The following is a 16,618-nucleotide window of genomic DNA, read 5'->3' as shown; positions in this document are numbered from 1 at the left end:
CCCTTGAAATGGAATAGCACATTGATATACAGTAGACGCAGGACTAACTTGAAACACTTTGGGGTAGACAGTCCTCATGACTCCTGTATCGTGCATGGAGATTACCCTATAAAGCTGGATTAGCCCTTGGAAAAGAAGATCAGCCAATTGCGTTGCTGTCGAGACCAATGCACTTTGACGCACTTTGAGTAATCACCTTGAGCGATGCCTGCATGAGGTGTTTCCTGATCAATATCATCCCGTGTCATCATATACAGCCGTTATAGAGCACTTTTTTTAAAACAGTATACTGCATTAACTATATGACACATATAAGTATACATATATATGTAAGACAGTGTACACTTTTCAATCAAGGACAATTCAGAGCAAAAGGTTATTCAATCATATGCAATCATATTTCTGTGACAACATATGCCTACAGTATTGTAATATGACATCCAAACTCTTTAATTGGGTAAATAGGGCACATTTATTAGCACAAAGAAACACCGATCAAAGTAGAATGTGTACTATGGTCGACTTCCTCTTTAACGCATGATAACCGTTCATGCAGGTTAACTCACTATCTGTGGACTCCTTTAGAAAGAAGAGAGAGTAATTACTGAAGATTAAAGCCATTGTGTCTAATCCCCGGGCAATGGACACGCATCTGAACTTCCTGACGAAAAGAGCACACGGGCCACTTCAGGCATAATTCACAGCTTCCAAATCGTAGCGCTACAGCATCGAACATTGGTTTGGACATCTATAACCCTATAGACAGAACATTGGTTTGGACATCTATAACCCTATAGACAGAACATTGGTTTGGACATCTATAACCCTATAGACAGAACATTGGTTTGGACATCTATAACCCTATAGACAGAACATTGGTCAACTATAACCCTACAGGAAGAACATTAACAATGCATTGGCTTTTATTTGGTCTCTCTACTACCATGGTTGAATGTTTTGCTTCATTTTGCTTCATCTAGTTCTTCTGATATTGATCTTTCTTGGCTTAATTTTTGCTTCATCTAGTTCTTCTGATATTGATCTTTCTTGGCAGTTCTTCGTGGTTTTACATGGCACTCTATGCATATCGTAGTCTTTATTTCAGTTGTAAAAAAAAAAAAAAAAAAAAAAAAAAAAAGATTTTATTTAGCTTCAGATAAACTCAAATATTCAACGAGGACAACTTCTAACACCAAATCAATAACATCAATGTCTGGACTCTTGCTGGCAGAAATCCAAGGTCAGGGTGGTCAAAGAAACATGTCCTCAAAGTACTCGTCAAACTTCTCCTCCCTGGAAGACAGAAAATAGTCACGTCACACTTTAAATGGCTGGTATTAGTGGCCAAAGGCCTAACAGGACATTGTAAAGGTGAGCTAATGTGAGAGTGCTAAGCTCACCTGGACTTCTCCTCCATGGTGGGGGCTGGGCCTTTCCAGTGGTCTGCCTCCGACAGGCTATCTGGCTCCTCACTGTGTTCTCCCTCTGCTACAGGGCGGAGACCATACAAATCAGAAAGATGTTATTCATCAAGAGATGTTCATGTATTCAATCATAATGCTTTCATAAACAAACACGTATAACAAGCTTCAACTGAGGGATTGCTGCAGCACATGAAAAAATAGGTACAGCGCTTAAGGTTTGAAGAGGGTCTGTAGAGTCAAGTCCCGACTTAAACTTAAGAGTATATGGCCCTTGGTCTGCACCTTGGCTTTAGAGTTTGGCCTTCGTGTGCAACGACTGCTTTTATTTATGTTAAACCGACAACCGAGGGTAAGCAGGCCCATACTTCAAGTGCAGCTGACAGTGTGAATGGATCGAAGCCACAATAATAACATGACCGTTGTCGGACTTTCTGCGGAGCTGCAGGGAAGACTCCCCTGAGGCTTAAGGGCCAAGCTAGCACACATGTTTTAAAAGGCACCTGTAATGAATGTGGACACTAGGCCCAGTCTATTCTGCTTGCTCTGAAGGTGTAAGATAATAAACTGCTTGACTTTGGTAGGGGAGGTGGAGAGTGAGAACGAACGGTACCTTTGTCTGACTCTTGGGAGTCATCCTCAGAGTTACTGGGCGAGGAGTGGTCTGCAAGGGGAGAGAGAAGGGGAACACAGGAAGGGATCAGTCAGTTTAACTTGGACAGCCAACTATGCGCAGTTGACATTGAGTAACAAAAAAAAGGCAACATGACCGTTGAAGGGTCATTAACAAGCAAAAAGTGTTCAGCCAGCTATTATGTAATATCACAGCTATTATGTAATATCACAGCTATTATGTAATATCTCAGCTATTATGTAATATCTCAGCTATTATGTAATATCTCAGCTATTATGTAATATCTCAGCTATTATGTAATATCTCAGCTATTATGTAATATCACAGCTATTATGTAATATCACAGCTATTATGTAATATCACAGCTATTATGTAATATCACAGCTGTTATGTAATATCTCAGCTATTATGTAATATCTCAGCTGTTATGTAATATCTCAGCTGTTATGTAATATCACAGCTATTATGTAATATCTCAGCTATTATGTAATATCTCAGCTATTATGTAATATCTCAGCTATTATGTAATATCTCAGCTATTATGTAATATCTCAGCTATTATGTAATATCTCAGCTGTTATGTAATATCTCAGCTGTTATGTAATATCACAGCTATTATGTAATATCTCAGCTGTTATGTAATATCTCAGCTATTATGTAATGGACAATTCCACAGTAAGAGTAACAGAGTCCGATGTTTCACTTTAAAACGTCAAATGAAAAACCTATGATTGAAAAGTTAAACAAACCGTACAACTCTGTGTATGAGGACTACTTTTCACAATTTCCACAGAAAACTTCACAAAAACAAATGTACTTTAAGAACAGCGCAAATGAAAAGTTTGGTAACAGAATGATGGTTTGTGCTGTTTGTACCATCATTCTGTTTCTGCATCGGCACAATTCTTCTAGTAAATGTGTTTTGTAAAGTTTTCAGTGGACATCTTTAAAAAGCCCTTGTGCATAAAGTTGAATGGTTTGTTTAACTTCATTGGTTTTTGTTTGACACGCATTTTAAAAGTGAAAAATCTGAGTCTCAGTGTCACTGTTAACATGGAATTGCCCTAATATCTCAACACTGTAGTAGGCCTATTTTTTATTTTGAACCTTCACTTAACTAGGCAAATTCTTATTTACAATGACGGCCTACACCCGTCCAAACCCGGACAACGCTAGGCCAACTGTGTGCCGGCCTATGGGACTCCCAATCACGTCCGGTTGTGATACAGCCTGGAATCGAACCAGGGTCTGTAGTGACGCCTCTAGCACAGATGCAGTGCCTTAGACCGCTGCGCCACTCGGGAGCTCCGAGTGTACAAAACCGAGTATACAAAACAATAACACCTGCTCTTTCCATGACATAAACTGACCAGGTGAATCCAGTGAAAGCTATGATCCCATATTGATGTGACTAAATCCACTTCAAATCAGTGTAGATGAAATGGAGGAGACAGGTTAAAGAAGGATTTTTAATCCTCGAGAAGATTCAGACATGGATTGTGTATGAGTGCCATTCTGAGGGTGAACGGGCAAGACAAAAGATTTGTGTCTTTGAACAGGTTATGGTAGTAGGTGCCAGGCACACCGGTTTGTGCCAAGAACTGCAACGTTGCTGGGTTTTTCACGCTCAACAGTTTCCCATGTGTATCAAGAATAGTCCATCACCCAGAAGAAATCCAGACAACTTGACAACTGTGGCAAGCATTGGAGTAAACATGGGCCAGCATTCCTGTGGAATGCTTTCAACACTTTGTGGAGTCCATGCCCTGACAAATTGAGGCTGTTCTGAGGGCAAAAGGGGGGTAGCAACTCAATATTAGGAAGGTGTTCCTAATGTTTGGTATACTCACTGCAAGTTGTTCATGGTTGTGAGTCGGCAAATCCTAATTACATTTACACCATCAAGACATTAGTACAAACACCTTCTGCACTTTAAATGTTATCACCATGGCCTGTTATTGTTGTTTACCTATAACCATGGTTGTACAAAGATATGAAACGGGGGAGTCTTGCCTTTGTGCTTCCTTTTATGTTTGTTTTTGTGTTTCTTGGAGCCTTTCTTGGATCTTTTTGACTGTGGCTCAACTTCATTTTCCTCAGACGACTTTGGTATTTTTCTCTTGGCGATCACCTCCTTTCTCCTGAAAAAAATTCACTTGTTTCAATTTTGCCAATCGTCAAACATTAACTGTGACATCTTGACAGCACAAAAAGGGTCCAGAGACCCCACGTGTTCAATAGACGATGATAAACTGACAAGGAACAATTAGAGATTCAACTTACTTGTGATGATAGTTGAGTTTGAAGGAGCACTCGGGGCAGAGTCCTAGAAAATACCATCTCGGTCAGTATGGCAAACAATTGGAATCGAGGATGTGACCTAGGAAATGATTACTGTGACAGACTGCTACATTTGCTTTTAAGTAAACTAAGTTGATTTTGCATGTCAGAGTTTCCTCAGGGATCACAATGAGAGAAGGGAGTTATTCTTTTGGCTTTACGAATGCGATTCGCTTCGACATGATACTGGAGCGAGGATTTAAAAGTCCCAGCCCTAGCTTAGACAGCCAGTAAACAACAGAGCTCTTACGGAGTTTGACCAGTGCGTTTCTCTTCTCTCCCTGCTCCACATAGGCAAAGTTCACCTCCCAGCTCTTCAGGCCATCCTCCTTCTCACAGCGCTTGTTCCCACACAGAAACTGGCCTAGAGTGTCAACACAACAGAAACAGGATTCAACTGCATTTCCATACCACACAGAGTAGAGCAATAGAGAGTGATTGAGAAATAATCTGTATCGTGTAAAAACAAATGTACTCTCATGACGACCTGCATTTTGCAGTTATTTTTTGTGCAAAACCTTGGAAACCCACATCTGGGCAGGTTTCATTAAAAGAGAACAGACTGAAGGGGAAATATTTTCAAGTATATGAAGTCACCCAGTATTATACCTATTTTAAGGCAGATTTGGCACATAGGATAGTCTGAATACGGTGCGAGAAATGCCAATGTAAAGCTCAACAAGGGTGTGTTTCCCTGTGCACTTCATTATCACATATGTCACTACTAATCAAGTCAATTAGTCAACTACTAGTCAAATTAGCTCTCAATTGGAGGAAAGGTGCATAAACATGGCTGTATCTTTAGTTCACACCTTGTTGTGTTACAGCCAGAACTTTAAATGGATTATATAGTTTTTTTTGTCACTGGCCTACACATAACACCCCATAATGTCAAAGTGGAATTATGTTTTTTTTTTTTACCCCTCTCTCCCCAATTTCGTGGTATCCAATTGGTAGTTACAGTCTTGTCTCATCGCTGCAACTCCCGTATGGACTCGGGAGAGGCGAAGGTCGAGAGCTGTGAGTCCTCCAAAACACAACCCAACCAAGCCGCGTTGCTTCTTGACACAATGCCCACTTAACCCGGAAGCCAGCCGCACCAATGTGTCGGAGGAACACCTGGCGACCATGTCAGCGTGCACTGCGCCAGGCCCGCCACAGGAGTCACTAGTGCGCGATGGGACAAGAACATCCCTGCCGGCCAAACCCTCCCCTAACCCGGACGACGCTGGGCCAATTGTGCGCCGCCCCATGGGTCTACCCGTCACAGCCGGCTGCAACAGAGCCTGGACTCGAACCCAGAATCTCTAATGGCACAGCTAGCACTGCTATGCAGAGCCGTAGACCACTGCGCCACTTAAGAGGCAAAGTCAAATTCTGTTTGTTGACATTTTTACAAATTTCTAAAAAGTGAAAAGCTGAACTATATTGAGTCAGTAAGTATTCAACCCCTTTGTTATTGCAAGCCTAAATAAGTTCAGGAGTAACAATTTGCTTAACAAGGTCACATAATAAATTGCATGGACTGTGTGCCATAATAGAGTTTAAAATGACTTTTGAATGACTACCTCATCTCTATACCCCAGCATTCAATTATCTGTAAAGTTCCTCGGTTTTCCAATGCCTCACAAAGAAATGCACCTATTGGTCGATGAGTTTAAAAAAAACAGACATTGAATATCTCTTTGAGCATGGTGAAGTTATTAATACACCCATTCACTACAAAGATACAGGCTTCCTTCCTAACTCAGTTGCTGGAGAGGAAGGAAATTGCTCAGGGATTTCACCTGAGGCCAATGGTGACTTTAAAACAGTTAGAGTTTAATGGCTGTGATAGGACATTGTAGTTACTCCACAATACTAACATAAATTGACAGAGTGAAAAGAAGGAAGCCTGTACAGAATAAAAATATTCCAAAACATGTATCCTGTTTGCTACAAGCCACTAAAATAAAACTGCAAAAAATATGGCAAAGCAATTAACTTTTTTGTTCTGAATAAAAAGTGTTGTTTGGGGAAAATCCAATACAACACATACTGAGTACCACTCTCCATATTTTCAAGCATAGTGGTGGCTGCATCATGTTATGGGTATGCTTCTAATCGTTACGTTTTTCAGGATAAAAAAATAAAACGGAGCTAAGCACATGCAAAATTCTAGAGGAAAACCTGGTTCAGTCTACTTTTCATCAGACACTGGGAGATTAATTCACCTTTCAGCAGGACAATAACCTAAAGCACAAGGCCAAATATACACTGGAGTTGCTTACCATGAAGACAGTGAATGTTCCTGAGTGGCCTAGTTACAGTTGTGACTTAAAACAGCTTGAAAATCTATGGCAAGACCTGAAAATGGTTGTATAGCAATGATCAACCACCAACTTGACAGCTTTAAGAATTTTTAAAATAATAATTGTACAATCCAGTTGTGGAAAGACTCAAAGCTGTAATCGCTGCCAAAGGTGCTTCTACAAAGTATTGACTCAGGGATGTGAATACTTCTGAAAATGAGATATTTCTGTATTTCATTTTCAATCCATTTTTAAAAAAATGTAAAAACATGTTTTCACTTTGTCATTATGGGGTAGTGTGTGTAGATTGGTGAGAAAAAATATGTTTAATCAATTTTGAATTCAGGCTGTAACACAACAAAATGTGTAATAAGTCAAGGGTATTTACTACTTCTGAAGGCACTGTATATAGGATGTGTCAGAAGACACCTCCATTCCTATCAACAGTCAAGAGCTGTGGTTGACCTGCCGAGGTTCCTACTGCTGCGGTCTAATCTTATTTTGCACCACCAGGGCTCCTTTTAGTCCTCTCCTCCTGCAGCAGGAGACATGAAGCAGGAACTGGCCAGTGGCCATGCCTTAACCCTGATTGACCATCAACAGCCTAGGTTTATCTTTAGCAGGCTTAATGATGGATCCTCTAGATTGCCCAGGAGGAAAAGTGTCATGAGCGGTCGGGACTGTTCCCCCCTTCTTTCTTGTCATCCTGCTGTTTAGGAGTCCTTAGACCTCACCTGACCCCAGGCTGCTGGAGCTGGCAACATGCCATGAGCTGCCTTCTTCACATGAAGGCCTTATCTGCCAGAATAAAGACCATTCTCTCCGATGCTGACAGCTGTGATTTATACTTACCAATGGAAAAGCATAAGCAACAAGAGTTAGCAGTGACTTCTAGAGAGACCGTGTCAACATGACTTTAGGCCGCTGGAGATGGCTACATGCCATGAGCTGCACGTGCAGGCTAATTAACACCTTATCTGCCAGATAAGGCTCCATTCTCCCGGATGTTGGCAATAGTAGAAATTGAAATTGTGCACTAATATTGACTTTTAAAAGCCTGTTATATTAAATGAAGTGACCTTTAATATAAACCACATGGAACATTTAATACAACACATTTTTTATATGAAAAAAAAAAAAAATATGCAAAAACTCTCCTTCCTGGCATGTTTCACCTCATGTTTTTTCTGACTTCGTGGAAGATTTTAACCCACTTAACCCCAACATTTCTCCAAGCTGTCACCATCATTGTAAAACCCTAGTTTTGCCCTATGTTGTTGATTTACATAAGTAATTTGTGAAGATGAATGTTTATTTCATACGATAAGGGATTCATTTACATTTGTCCTTCATTTTAAGGTCAACCCTGTCACGTAAACTGAACTCTCGTTTTAATAGCAAAAACATTGAACATCTAATAGTCAAATCATAGTGTAAAAGGAGGTGAGCTGATTCCAATTTTTTTTTGTAATTTTCTTGTTGTTTTGTGGTAGAAAACTGAGAGTCGAGCATAACACATCAACCCTGCTTTCATAAATAGATGGGCAAGAAACATTTTTTTTAACAAGTACATTTTTGTTACGCTTGCTTTCAATTGCCCCTCCCTGTTGTACACAACATGCTTCCATTCCCCGTCAAGGGGAGTTATGTCTGATTTAAGATAAAATCATCAACCCTGTAAGGTCGACTGAATCTTTAATTGGCCCTTTTCCTGTTACTTTAATTGTAATTTGGCTTATTTTGACCTTTTGAGATAGGAAAACATGTTTCTTTTATAAAGTGGAACATGTGCTCTTTATGTCAGAATATTATAATTAGGTGAAATAAAGTTTTTTTAATTTATTTTTATTTTTAAGAATTACACTACCCAAAAGGCACTCTTTTCCATGGAATGACTCTGGTAGCTGTGATTATAAAGCATGTTAAGCAATGAAAAGGGAGTAACTCTCTAGGGAGAGGCCCCGCCCCGTCTTAGAGATACAGCGTATGACCTCACTGGAATGGATCTCTAGTGTCCTTTTAGTTTGGACACACTTCTATGCCGTTTGACTTTCCAAAAACATGCTGTAAAAGTTCCACCAACAACTGTTCCCAAAACTAGCCCCTGATCACGTCTCTCCGTTCCATTACATTTACCCCTAAGAATCATTGGACGAAGGCGTCTTCTGTACGGGGGAGTTTTGTTAATGCTTGGTCTGAACATTAACACGCTGCATCACTTGCGGTACGGTTTTGGAAGCATAAGGACCTTCTCTTTCATATCAGCAAGAGATAAAAAAATATATATATTTTTTTTATTTACCCCGTTTTCACCCCAATTTCGTGGTATCCAATTGTTTAGTAGCTACTATCTTGTCTCGTCGCTACAACTCCCGTACGGGCTCGGGAGAGACAAAGGTTGAAAGTCATGCGTCCTCCGATACACAACCCAACCAAGCCGCACTGCTTCTTAACACAGCGCGCATCCAACCCGGAAGCCAGCCGCACCAATGTGTCGGAGGAAACACTGTGCACCTGGCAACCTTGGTTAGCGTGCACTGCGCCCGGCCCGCCACAGGAGTCGCTGGTGCGCGATGAGACAAGGATATCCCTACCGGCCAACCCCTCCCTAACCCGGACGACGCTAGGCCAATTGTGCGTTGCCCCACGGACCTCCCGGTTGCGGCCGGTTACGACAGAGCCTGGGCGCGCACCCAGAGTCTCTGGTGGTACAGCAGGCGCTGCAGTACAGCGCCCTTAACCACTGCGCCACCCGGGAGGCCTTAGCAAGAGATAATTTACAAAAAAAACAACAAAAAAAGGTTCAATTGAAACACACCTTTACAGAGTTAGGGCTGCCACACGACATCTCTATGTTACAGCGCTTGTTTACGGAGGACAGACAGAAGACCGAGGTTGACCACCTGTGCTAATTAGCCATCTAGCATGTGCCAAACAACTGTGTATAAGCGTAACTCTGTGTAGAGGTAGAGTCATCGGATGGAGGCACTCACAGCTGTATGGATCTGTGCAACACTGCTACAGTGTAGCTTTTCTTTTTTTTTAAGGATTCTATCTCGCAGACAAAAGACATGGGCCATATGTTTTGAAAGCTGCATCGCAAGCAATGATTATTGACGTTTCTAAATGCTCAAACACAGCTTCTGGATTGTGGTTCACATGAGCGATTAACATAAAGAGTTCATCGCTCGCCTTTGACCAGCGGCGTGCACTCACAGCATCAGATGTGGATGGTTACAGCCTCCCGAGTAGCGCAGTGGTCTAAACATTCTCGACATAAGAGAGATAAATGATGATTATGTCATCAATAATTCACAAATATTGTTTATAAAAACAAATGCTTATGCTGCTTGAGTCAACAATGGTTAAGTGGCCCAACACTCAGAATTGGGGGTCTGCCCGATATATATATATTTTTTAAAGCATATTTGTCATGTCTACTCCTGCTCCCCCACTCGCCGTCGCCAGTTTACTAACCACCGGTCCTGGCAACCCATCACGATGCACACCTGGACTTCATCACTACCCTGATTACTTCCCCTTATTCTAGCACACCCTAGCATCTCTCTTCAGGCAGTATTGGTTCAGTTTTTATGTCCGGATGCTTCTCTTGTTTTGTACTCTCCATGTTCGCTATTATTAAACTCGCCATTTGCACCGGTTTCCTGACTCCCTGCGTCTACGTTAAAATATTGAAAGATATCTGCTGTTTCAAAGTGAGCAAAATAAACCAATTAGAATATTATATAAGCGAACATGTTTTTATGTCTGGGACCTTTGAACAGAAAGTATCCAACTCAAGGAATTACAAAGTGATTGCAGACAGACATGTCGAAAGATGAACTACTGACCTTGCTTGATCAATGCATCTTCACATGTGTACTAACCTCGGTTAACCCAGAACTAAAATCTTGCGGAATTGGGTCTATACATGTTACAAATGGAGAATTCTGGTTAGCGAAGTCTCCGCCCTTGCAAAAAGGAAGCTCTGAGCCAAACCCAAACCTGACACATTCAAATAACCAGTGACCAAAACCCAAACACCGGAACTACTCGTTATCCCACGCATCCCATTCAGTCTCAACAGATTCTACGGTTTACACTCCAGTCTCATCATGACGTAGGCCCTACGTACTTCAGACTGGGGGATTCTCCAAACACCAGCTTGTTTGGCAAAGTGTTGATTTAGGACACACTTTGTTGAATCGTGTCAACTTGGTTTCAAGGAGCACACATTGTCACATGCTAAAGTAGGCGGACACACCATTGCCATATGGGGATGGACAGACATGGTCTTAGCTAAGACAGATGGCATGTAAACAGTATGCTAAGGCTCAGACGGTAAGAGGGTTTAGGGGCCCTAGCGCTCCAGCGGCAGACACGAGAACAAATCAAATGTTATGTTACATGCGCCCAATACAACAGATGTAGACCTTACTGTGAAATGCTTACTTACAAGCTCTTAACCAACAATGCAGTTCAAGAAATAGAGTTAAGAAATCATTTAAAAAGTACAAAAAGAGTAAAATAACAATAACGATGGGGTATACATGGGGTACCAGTACCGAATCAATGTGCGGGGGTAAAGGTTAGTCGGAGTAATTTGTACATGTAGGTACGGGTATAGTGACTATGCATAGATAATAAACAGCGAGTAGCAGCAGTGTAAAAACAAAGTGGGGGTAAATAATGTAAATAATCCGGGTGGCCATTTGATTAATTGTTCAACGGTCTTATAGCTTGGAGGTAGAAGCTGTTAAGGAGCCTTTTGGACCTAGACTTGGTGCTCCGGCACCGCTTGTCGTGCAGTAGCAGAGAGAACAGTCTAGGTCTTGGGTGACTGGAGTCTTTGACAATTGTTTTGGGCCTTCCTCTGACACCGCCACCAGTGAGGAGAAGACAGAAACATAAGGCTTTGGAAAGACGGTCCTTTTAACAAAAGCATCGGGTCCTTTTCTTATCAAATGAATGACGTGCTGTATAGAGGGTGAAAAAAGATGTATGTCCCCTTGGGCAAAACAACAGCTGTAAAAGGCTTGCTACAAAACCTTGTGTATAATAATAAGAAAGAAGTGCTGTTGCTGAATCTTTCCTGGTGTGGCCAAAACGGGTAACTAACGTTCATTACACATGATTAGATCAATACTTGACCTAAACCAAAGCAACATGACCTGTGACACAGAGATAGCATGACACTAAAGTATGACTAGCATTGGCCAGAGAGAGAACATGACTGGCCTCTTACACATGTAGACGATCGGATTCGAGGTCATGGATTGGTCATTGCATCCCATTGAAGAGGGAATGATAGAACAGAGCATCGGGTTGTGAACTTTGATGTTCTGAGTCAGCCTGTTAATCCCGTGGCACTGCCTACAGAATAGCAGTAAACGAAAATACAAGGGCGGGATTAGCTAGAGTGACTTAATCTGGTACAGCATATTGGCTTATTCAGCTTTCTCGGAGTGGCAAGAATAGATCTGTTCAATGCATTACTTAAAGTGTCTCAGTGCACTCACCTTGTAGCATTTCCCAATAACCTAATCTATTTATACTTTCTATCATCCACAAAGCCATCATCCACAAAGCTTTTTAAAATCATTTACAAGTGGATAATTGAATGGCTACTCTATTTGTGTAGTTACTTCCTGAGTACCAAGTGAAGGAGGAGATTTATTTGGAAGCATCAATGGCAGACATCACACATCTATTTGTTTTGGGGAAATACATTTATCTGGTGATTATTTTCCACATAATGGGATGCAATGACCAATCCATGCTCTGGCTGAGAGTTTCCATTTAGGGGAGTGGACACTTTGCTAGTTCAGTTAGCATCTAGTATCTTTTCTCATACATCTCCCCCAGAACCTAATCGAGCGTCTGACACAATTACAGTAGATTTTATTTCTGGGTTTCCGAGATTAATGTTAACCAAAAGTGGTTAACTCTGATCCTGGAGCGCCGCAGGCACCATCGAGTTTTGTTCCAACCAGATACCACACCTACTTCTAGAAATCAGCTCACCAACTAAGCTTACCGACTATTCTTAGTGGTTGGATACATTTCACCCTCCTCTCCCCAGTCGAAATCCAAAGAGGTAAACTAAAAACCTTACGTGCCTGCCATGTGGTATTACAAGAACAGGGTTGTCAACCCCTTAAAGCTGAGTCAAAAGTATGCACGCCTTGACCTTTATCGCCATCTAGTGGTAGAGTGCCGAAATACTTCTGACTAGAGCTGTTGGTTGATAGGTACAAACGTATGTCCCCGACTCCAGGTATTGGCATTTTAATGGTGAACTGTATAAGCCATTAACTGAATAAACAACAAACGAATAAACAGAACTTTCAACAATGTATACATTTATAATGTATAAATGTCTCTGAATTTAAAATGTAATAAAGACTACCTTTGCCAGAGACGACTTCCTTTTCTACGCGCCATCGGAACCCAAACTGGAGGAAAAGTGCAGTCATCCTCATTAATCACATAATACCAATAGAACACTATGTATGCACACTTACATAAACACTACCGTTCAAAAGTTTGGTGTCACTTAGAAATGTCCTTGTTTTGAAAGAACATTTTTAAAAAACTGTCCATTCAAATAACATCAAATTGACCAGAAATACAGTGTAGACATTGTTAATGTTGTAAATGACTATTGTAGCTGGAAACCGCTGATTTTTAATGGCCAGCATCCCGGAGTCTCCTCTTCACTGTTGACGTTGAGACTGATGTTTTGCGGGTACTATTTTATGAAGCTGCCAGTTGAGGACTTGTGAGGTGTTTGTTTCTCAAACTAGACACTAAGGTACTAATGTCCTCTTGCTCAGTTGTGCACCGGGGCCTCCCACTCTTCTTTCTATTCTGGTTAGAGACAGTTTGCCCTGTTCTGTGAAGGGAGTAGTACACAGCGTTGTACGAGATCTTCAGTTTCTTGGCAATTTCTCACATGGAATAGCCTTCATTTCTCAGAACAAGAATAGACTGACGAGTTCCAGAAGAAAGTTATTTGTTTCTGGCCATTTTGAGCCTGTAATCAAACCCACATTTGCTGATGCTCCAGATACTCAACAAGTCTAAAGAAGGCCAGGTTTACTGCTTCTTTAATCAGGACAACAGTTTTCAGCTGTGCTAACATAATTGAAAAAGGGTTTTCTAACGATCAATTAGCCTTTTAAAAGGATAAACTTGGATTAGCTGACACAACGTGCCATTGGAACACAGGAGTGATGGTTGCTGATAATGGGCCTCTGTACGACTATGTAGATATTCCATTTAAAATCAGCCATTTCCAGCTACAATAGTAATTTACAAAGTTAACACTGTATTTCTGATCCATTTGATGTTATATTAACGGACAAAAAAAAAGTGCTTTTCTTTCAAAAACAAGGACATTTCTAAGTCAAACATTTGAACGGTACTGTATATATATAAAAATATACCACATACCTTGTTTTCTTTATATCTGCTTAGGTCAGCGATACAGTACTCTTTGAAGAGCTTGTCATAGTACTTCTTTGCTAGTTCTTTCTCCCTGATAATAAAAGAGCAGCTATTGGTGACCAATATTTCCAACAGTGGCAAATAAAAGTATTTTGTTTCACAGTACTTACCATGTCATTTCTTCTTCATCCTCATCCCGCCACAGGAAGCGATGGTTTTCACGCACCACATCCAGGTCCGATTTATCATTGGCCCTTAGGTTTACAATGACACGTGTCAGCATTTTTTCATATCACACAGAAATGTATCATTAGGAAGATCTCTACTCCACATATTAGGCAACATTAAAAACATAGCAAAACTTACGTGGAGCGTCTGAGATCCTCCACTTTCCCACCATAATACAATATGTAGTCACTGACAAACTTTTTATGTCTCTCAAACTGAAGGTAAATGGTTAGGGAATCAATGATAATAAAATCATGTAGAAAAATAAGGAACTGAATTAATATTGCATCCTGGGGAAAAAAAATAACAGATATTGAACATTGTTGCTGGGTGAAGCACATTCAGGGGGAACTTTGCTGCTATTCTGGCAGGTACACACTCCCAAACATGAATCATCAAGTCAATTTTAGAAGGATACAGCATTCATTGATATCAGGTGATGACGTCGGTTTCTGGCTTCCTCCCTGTGTGGGAACACAAAACCCTTGCAGTCACTAACAGAAAACATAATTGACGTCAGGCAACGATGCTTCATTATGAAAGAGACCGATACTGCACCTGTCATATTCATGAGTGGCAACATCCCTATGTGCCACCTTTGTGTGTCTTCCTTTCTGAAAGGGCTTCCGCAGAAGATCATCCTCACGTTTCCTGCAAGTCAACATTAATGAGAAAAAAACAAAAAAAAATGGTATGTAGTATCTTGAAGTAGGCTAATTGTTTGGATTTGAGTTTGCTATATGGTCATCTGGCCCTTACCTTTTCACTCCACGTTGAGACGTCTCCCCCTGGCCCTCGTCATCACTGAAGTCAGAGTCATACCCTCCGCCTCCATGGACCTGCAAGAAAAGTAACCTTTCTGTCATCATGCCATATAGCTTGTTAGACCCTCACGATAGTAGGCCTATAATCTATTGTTTAGCCATCAAGCACAGTTAGGCTAAATCTACAGAAATAGGAAAGGTAGCTTATGAAATATTCGTTGTTTTGGAAGCAAAACACTCAATGTGGGCGGCAGGTAGCCTAGTGGTTAGAGCATTGGACTAGTAACCGAAAGGTTGCAGGATCGAATCTCCGAGCTGACAAGGTAAAAATATGTTGTTCTGAACAAGGCAGTTAAACGACTGTTCCCATGTCATCATTGAAAATAAGAAATCCTTCTTCATTGACTTGCCTAGTTAGATAAAGATAAAAAATTACAAGGTCAGCTTTATCAAATGGCCATCTCAGCAGACTGGTTGAAAAATCACACCAGGGCTGCATTGCAGTGATATACAACGTGAAGGGCTGACTTGGTTAGGATGCTGTTTTGTCAACATCTGCAACGTGAAGGTCAGGATGTGGGGCTGAATTGGTTAGGTAACTACATTTGACATATAGCAAGAAATTGAGAAATTGGAGAGAAATTGGCACTCACTTTACTTTGACTCTGGCTAGTTAACGTTCGCCCAAATGTAATAGCCAGGGAACTTGCTTGCTAGCTTTAGCTACTTGCTGCTGTTGACCATGGCCATTGCTGTCGACAATATGCATTTTTTTAGGGCAAGGTACCTTATATAAGTAGCTAGCGTTGTATCCTAAGTTGCACACAATGTGTAACATGTGCAGCTAGCCATAAAGCATTGAAGCTAGCGTGTTGACTAGGTCCAGATACAGCTAGATATGTGACATGGATGAAACAAATGGATAAAGTATAAATACACTATAAAGTAGTCCATTTTGTCTGACCTAAGATAAAGTCGAGATACAACTACCTTTACGAGACTGTCCATATTTCTCGCCATGCTCACGATTAGCCTACGGTTTGTTTACATTGGAAAGTCTTCTTCTTCTTTGGGTTGACAGATTGCATTCGACGTTTAAGGTGCATACAACGCCACCTACTGTACTGGAGTGGGAGGCCAGTCACAGCCTACCTACATTAAATTATCTTCATTAGTCCTGTTCCTCTTAGAAAGTTAAATAGAGCCCTAGACACCACTTTCCTCCCCCCACTACACCACCCAAACTCCAACCCTGTCCAACCTCTAACTTTTTTACACAATATCTCCCTCTCTATGTCATACAGTTCACAAAATATGCTCACCGTATCCTCCACTAAACACTCATCACACAGCCCGGTTTCATGTCTCCCTATCATCCACAACGTGGCATTCAAACCTGTGTGCCCAAACCGTAGTCTACTCCACACAACTTCCTCTCTTCTACATCCCATGCTCCCCACCTCTTCCTTTACTGACCAGTGCACGCAATAA

The 16,618-nt window shown here is 41.2% G+C and overlaps 1 protein-coding gene across 2 annotated transcripts; it reads right to left on the bottom strand.

The window, feature by feature from the left end:
* Positions 1-432: 432 nt before the first annotated feature.
* On the bottom strand, positions 433-16,257 carry fra10ac1 (FRA10A associated CGG repeat 1). 2 transcript variants are annotated; one of them, XM_021575799.2, is made up of 14 exons: positions 16,118-16,257; positions 15,123-15,202; positions 14,922-15,014; positions 14,782-14,827; positions 14,502-14,578; positions 14,306-14,389; positions 14,142-14,226; positions 13,096-13,141; positions 4,646-4,759; positions 4,339-4,381; positions 4,069-4,196; positions 2,035-2,085; positions 1,401-1,488; positions 433-1,293 (listed from the first exon to the last, which is right to left on the bottom strand). In XM_021575799.2, the coding sequence occupies exons 1-14, from the start codon at positions 16,145-16,147 to the stop codon at positions 1,251-1,253; spliced, it is 1,008 nt and encodes a 335-aa protein (XP_021431474.2). In that variant the 5' UTR covers positions 16,148-16,257; the 3' UTR covers positions 433-1,250. The 2 variants fall into 2 exon arrangements, with proteins under 2 accessions (XP_021431474.2, XP_021431475.2); XM_021575800.2 differs by having other exon boundaries at positions 1,401-1,485.
* Between the last annotated feature and the right edge of the window lie 361 nt (positions 16,258-16,618).

The sequence above is a fragment of the Oncorhynchus mykiss genome, chromosome 20, assembly GCF_013265735.2.
Source record: "Oncorhynchus mykiss isolate Arlee chromosome 20, USDA_OmykA_1.1, whole genome shotgun sequence".
Lineage (NCBI taxonomy): Eukaryota > Metazoa > Chordata > Actinopteri > Salmoniformes > Salmonidae > Oncorhynchus > Oncorhynchus mykiss.
Note: the sequence above shows the minus strand (reverse complement) of the source record. Positions and strands in the feature narration are given on the sequence as shown.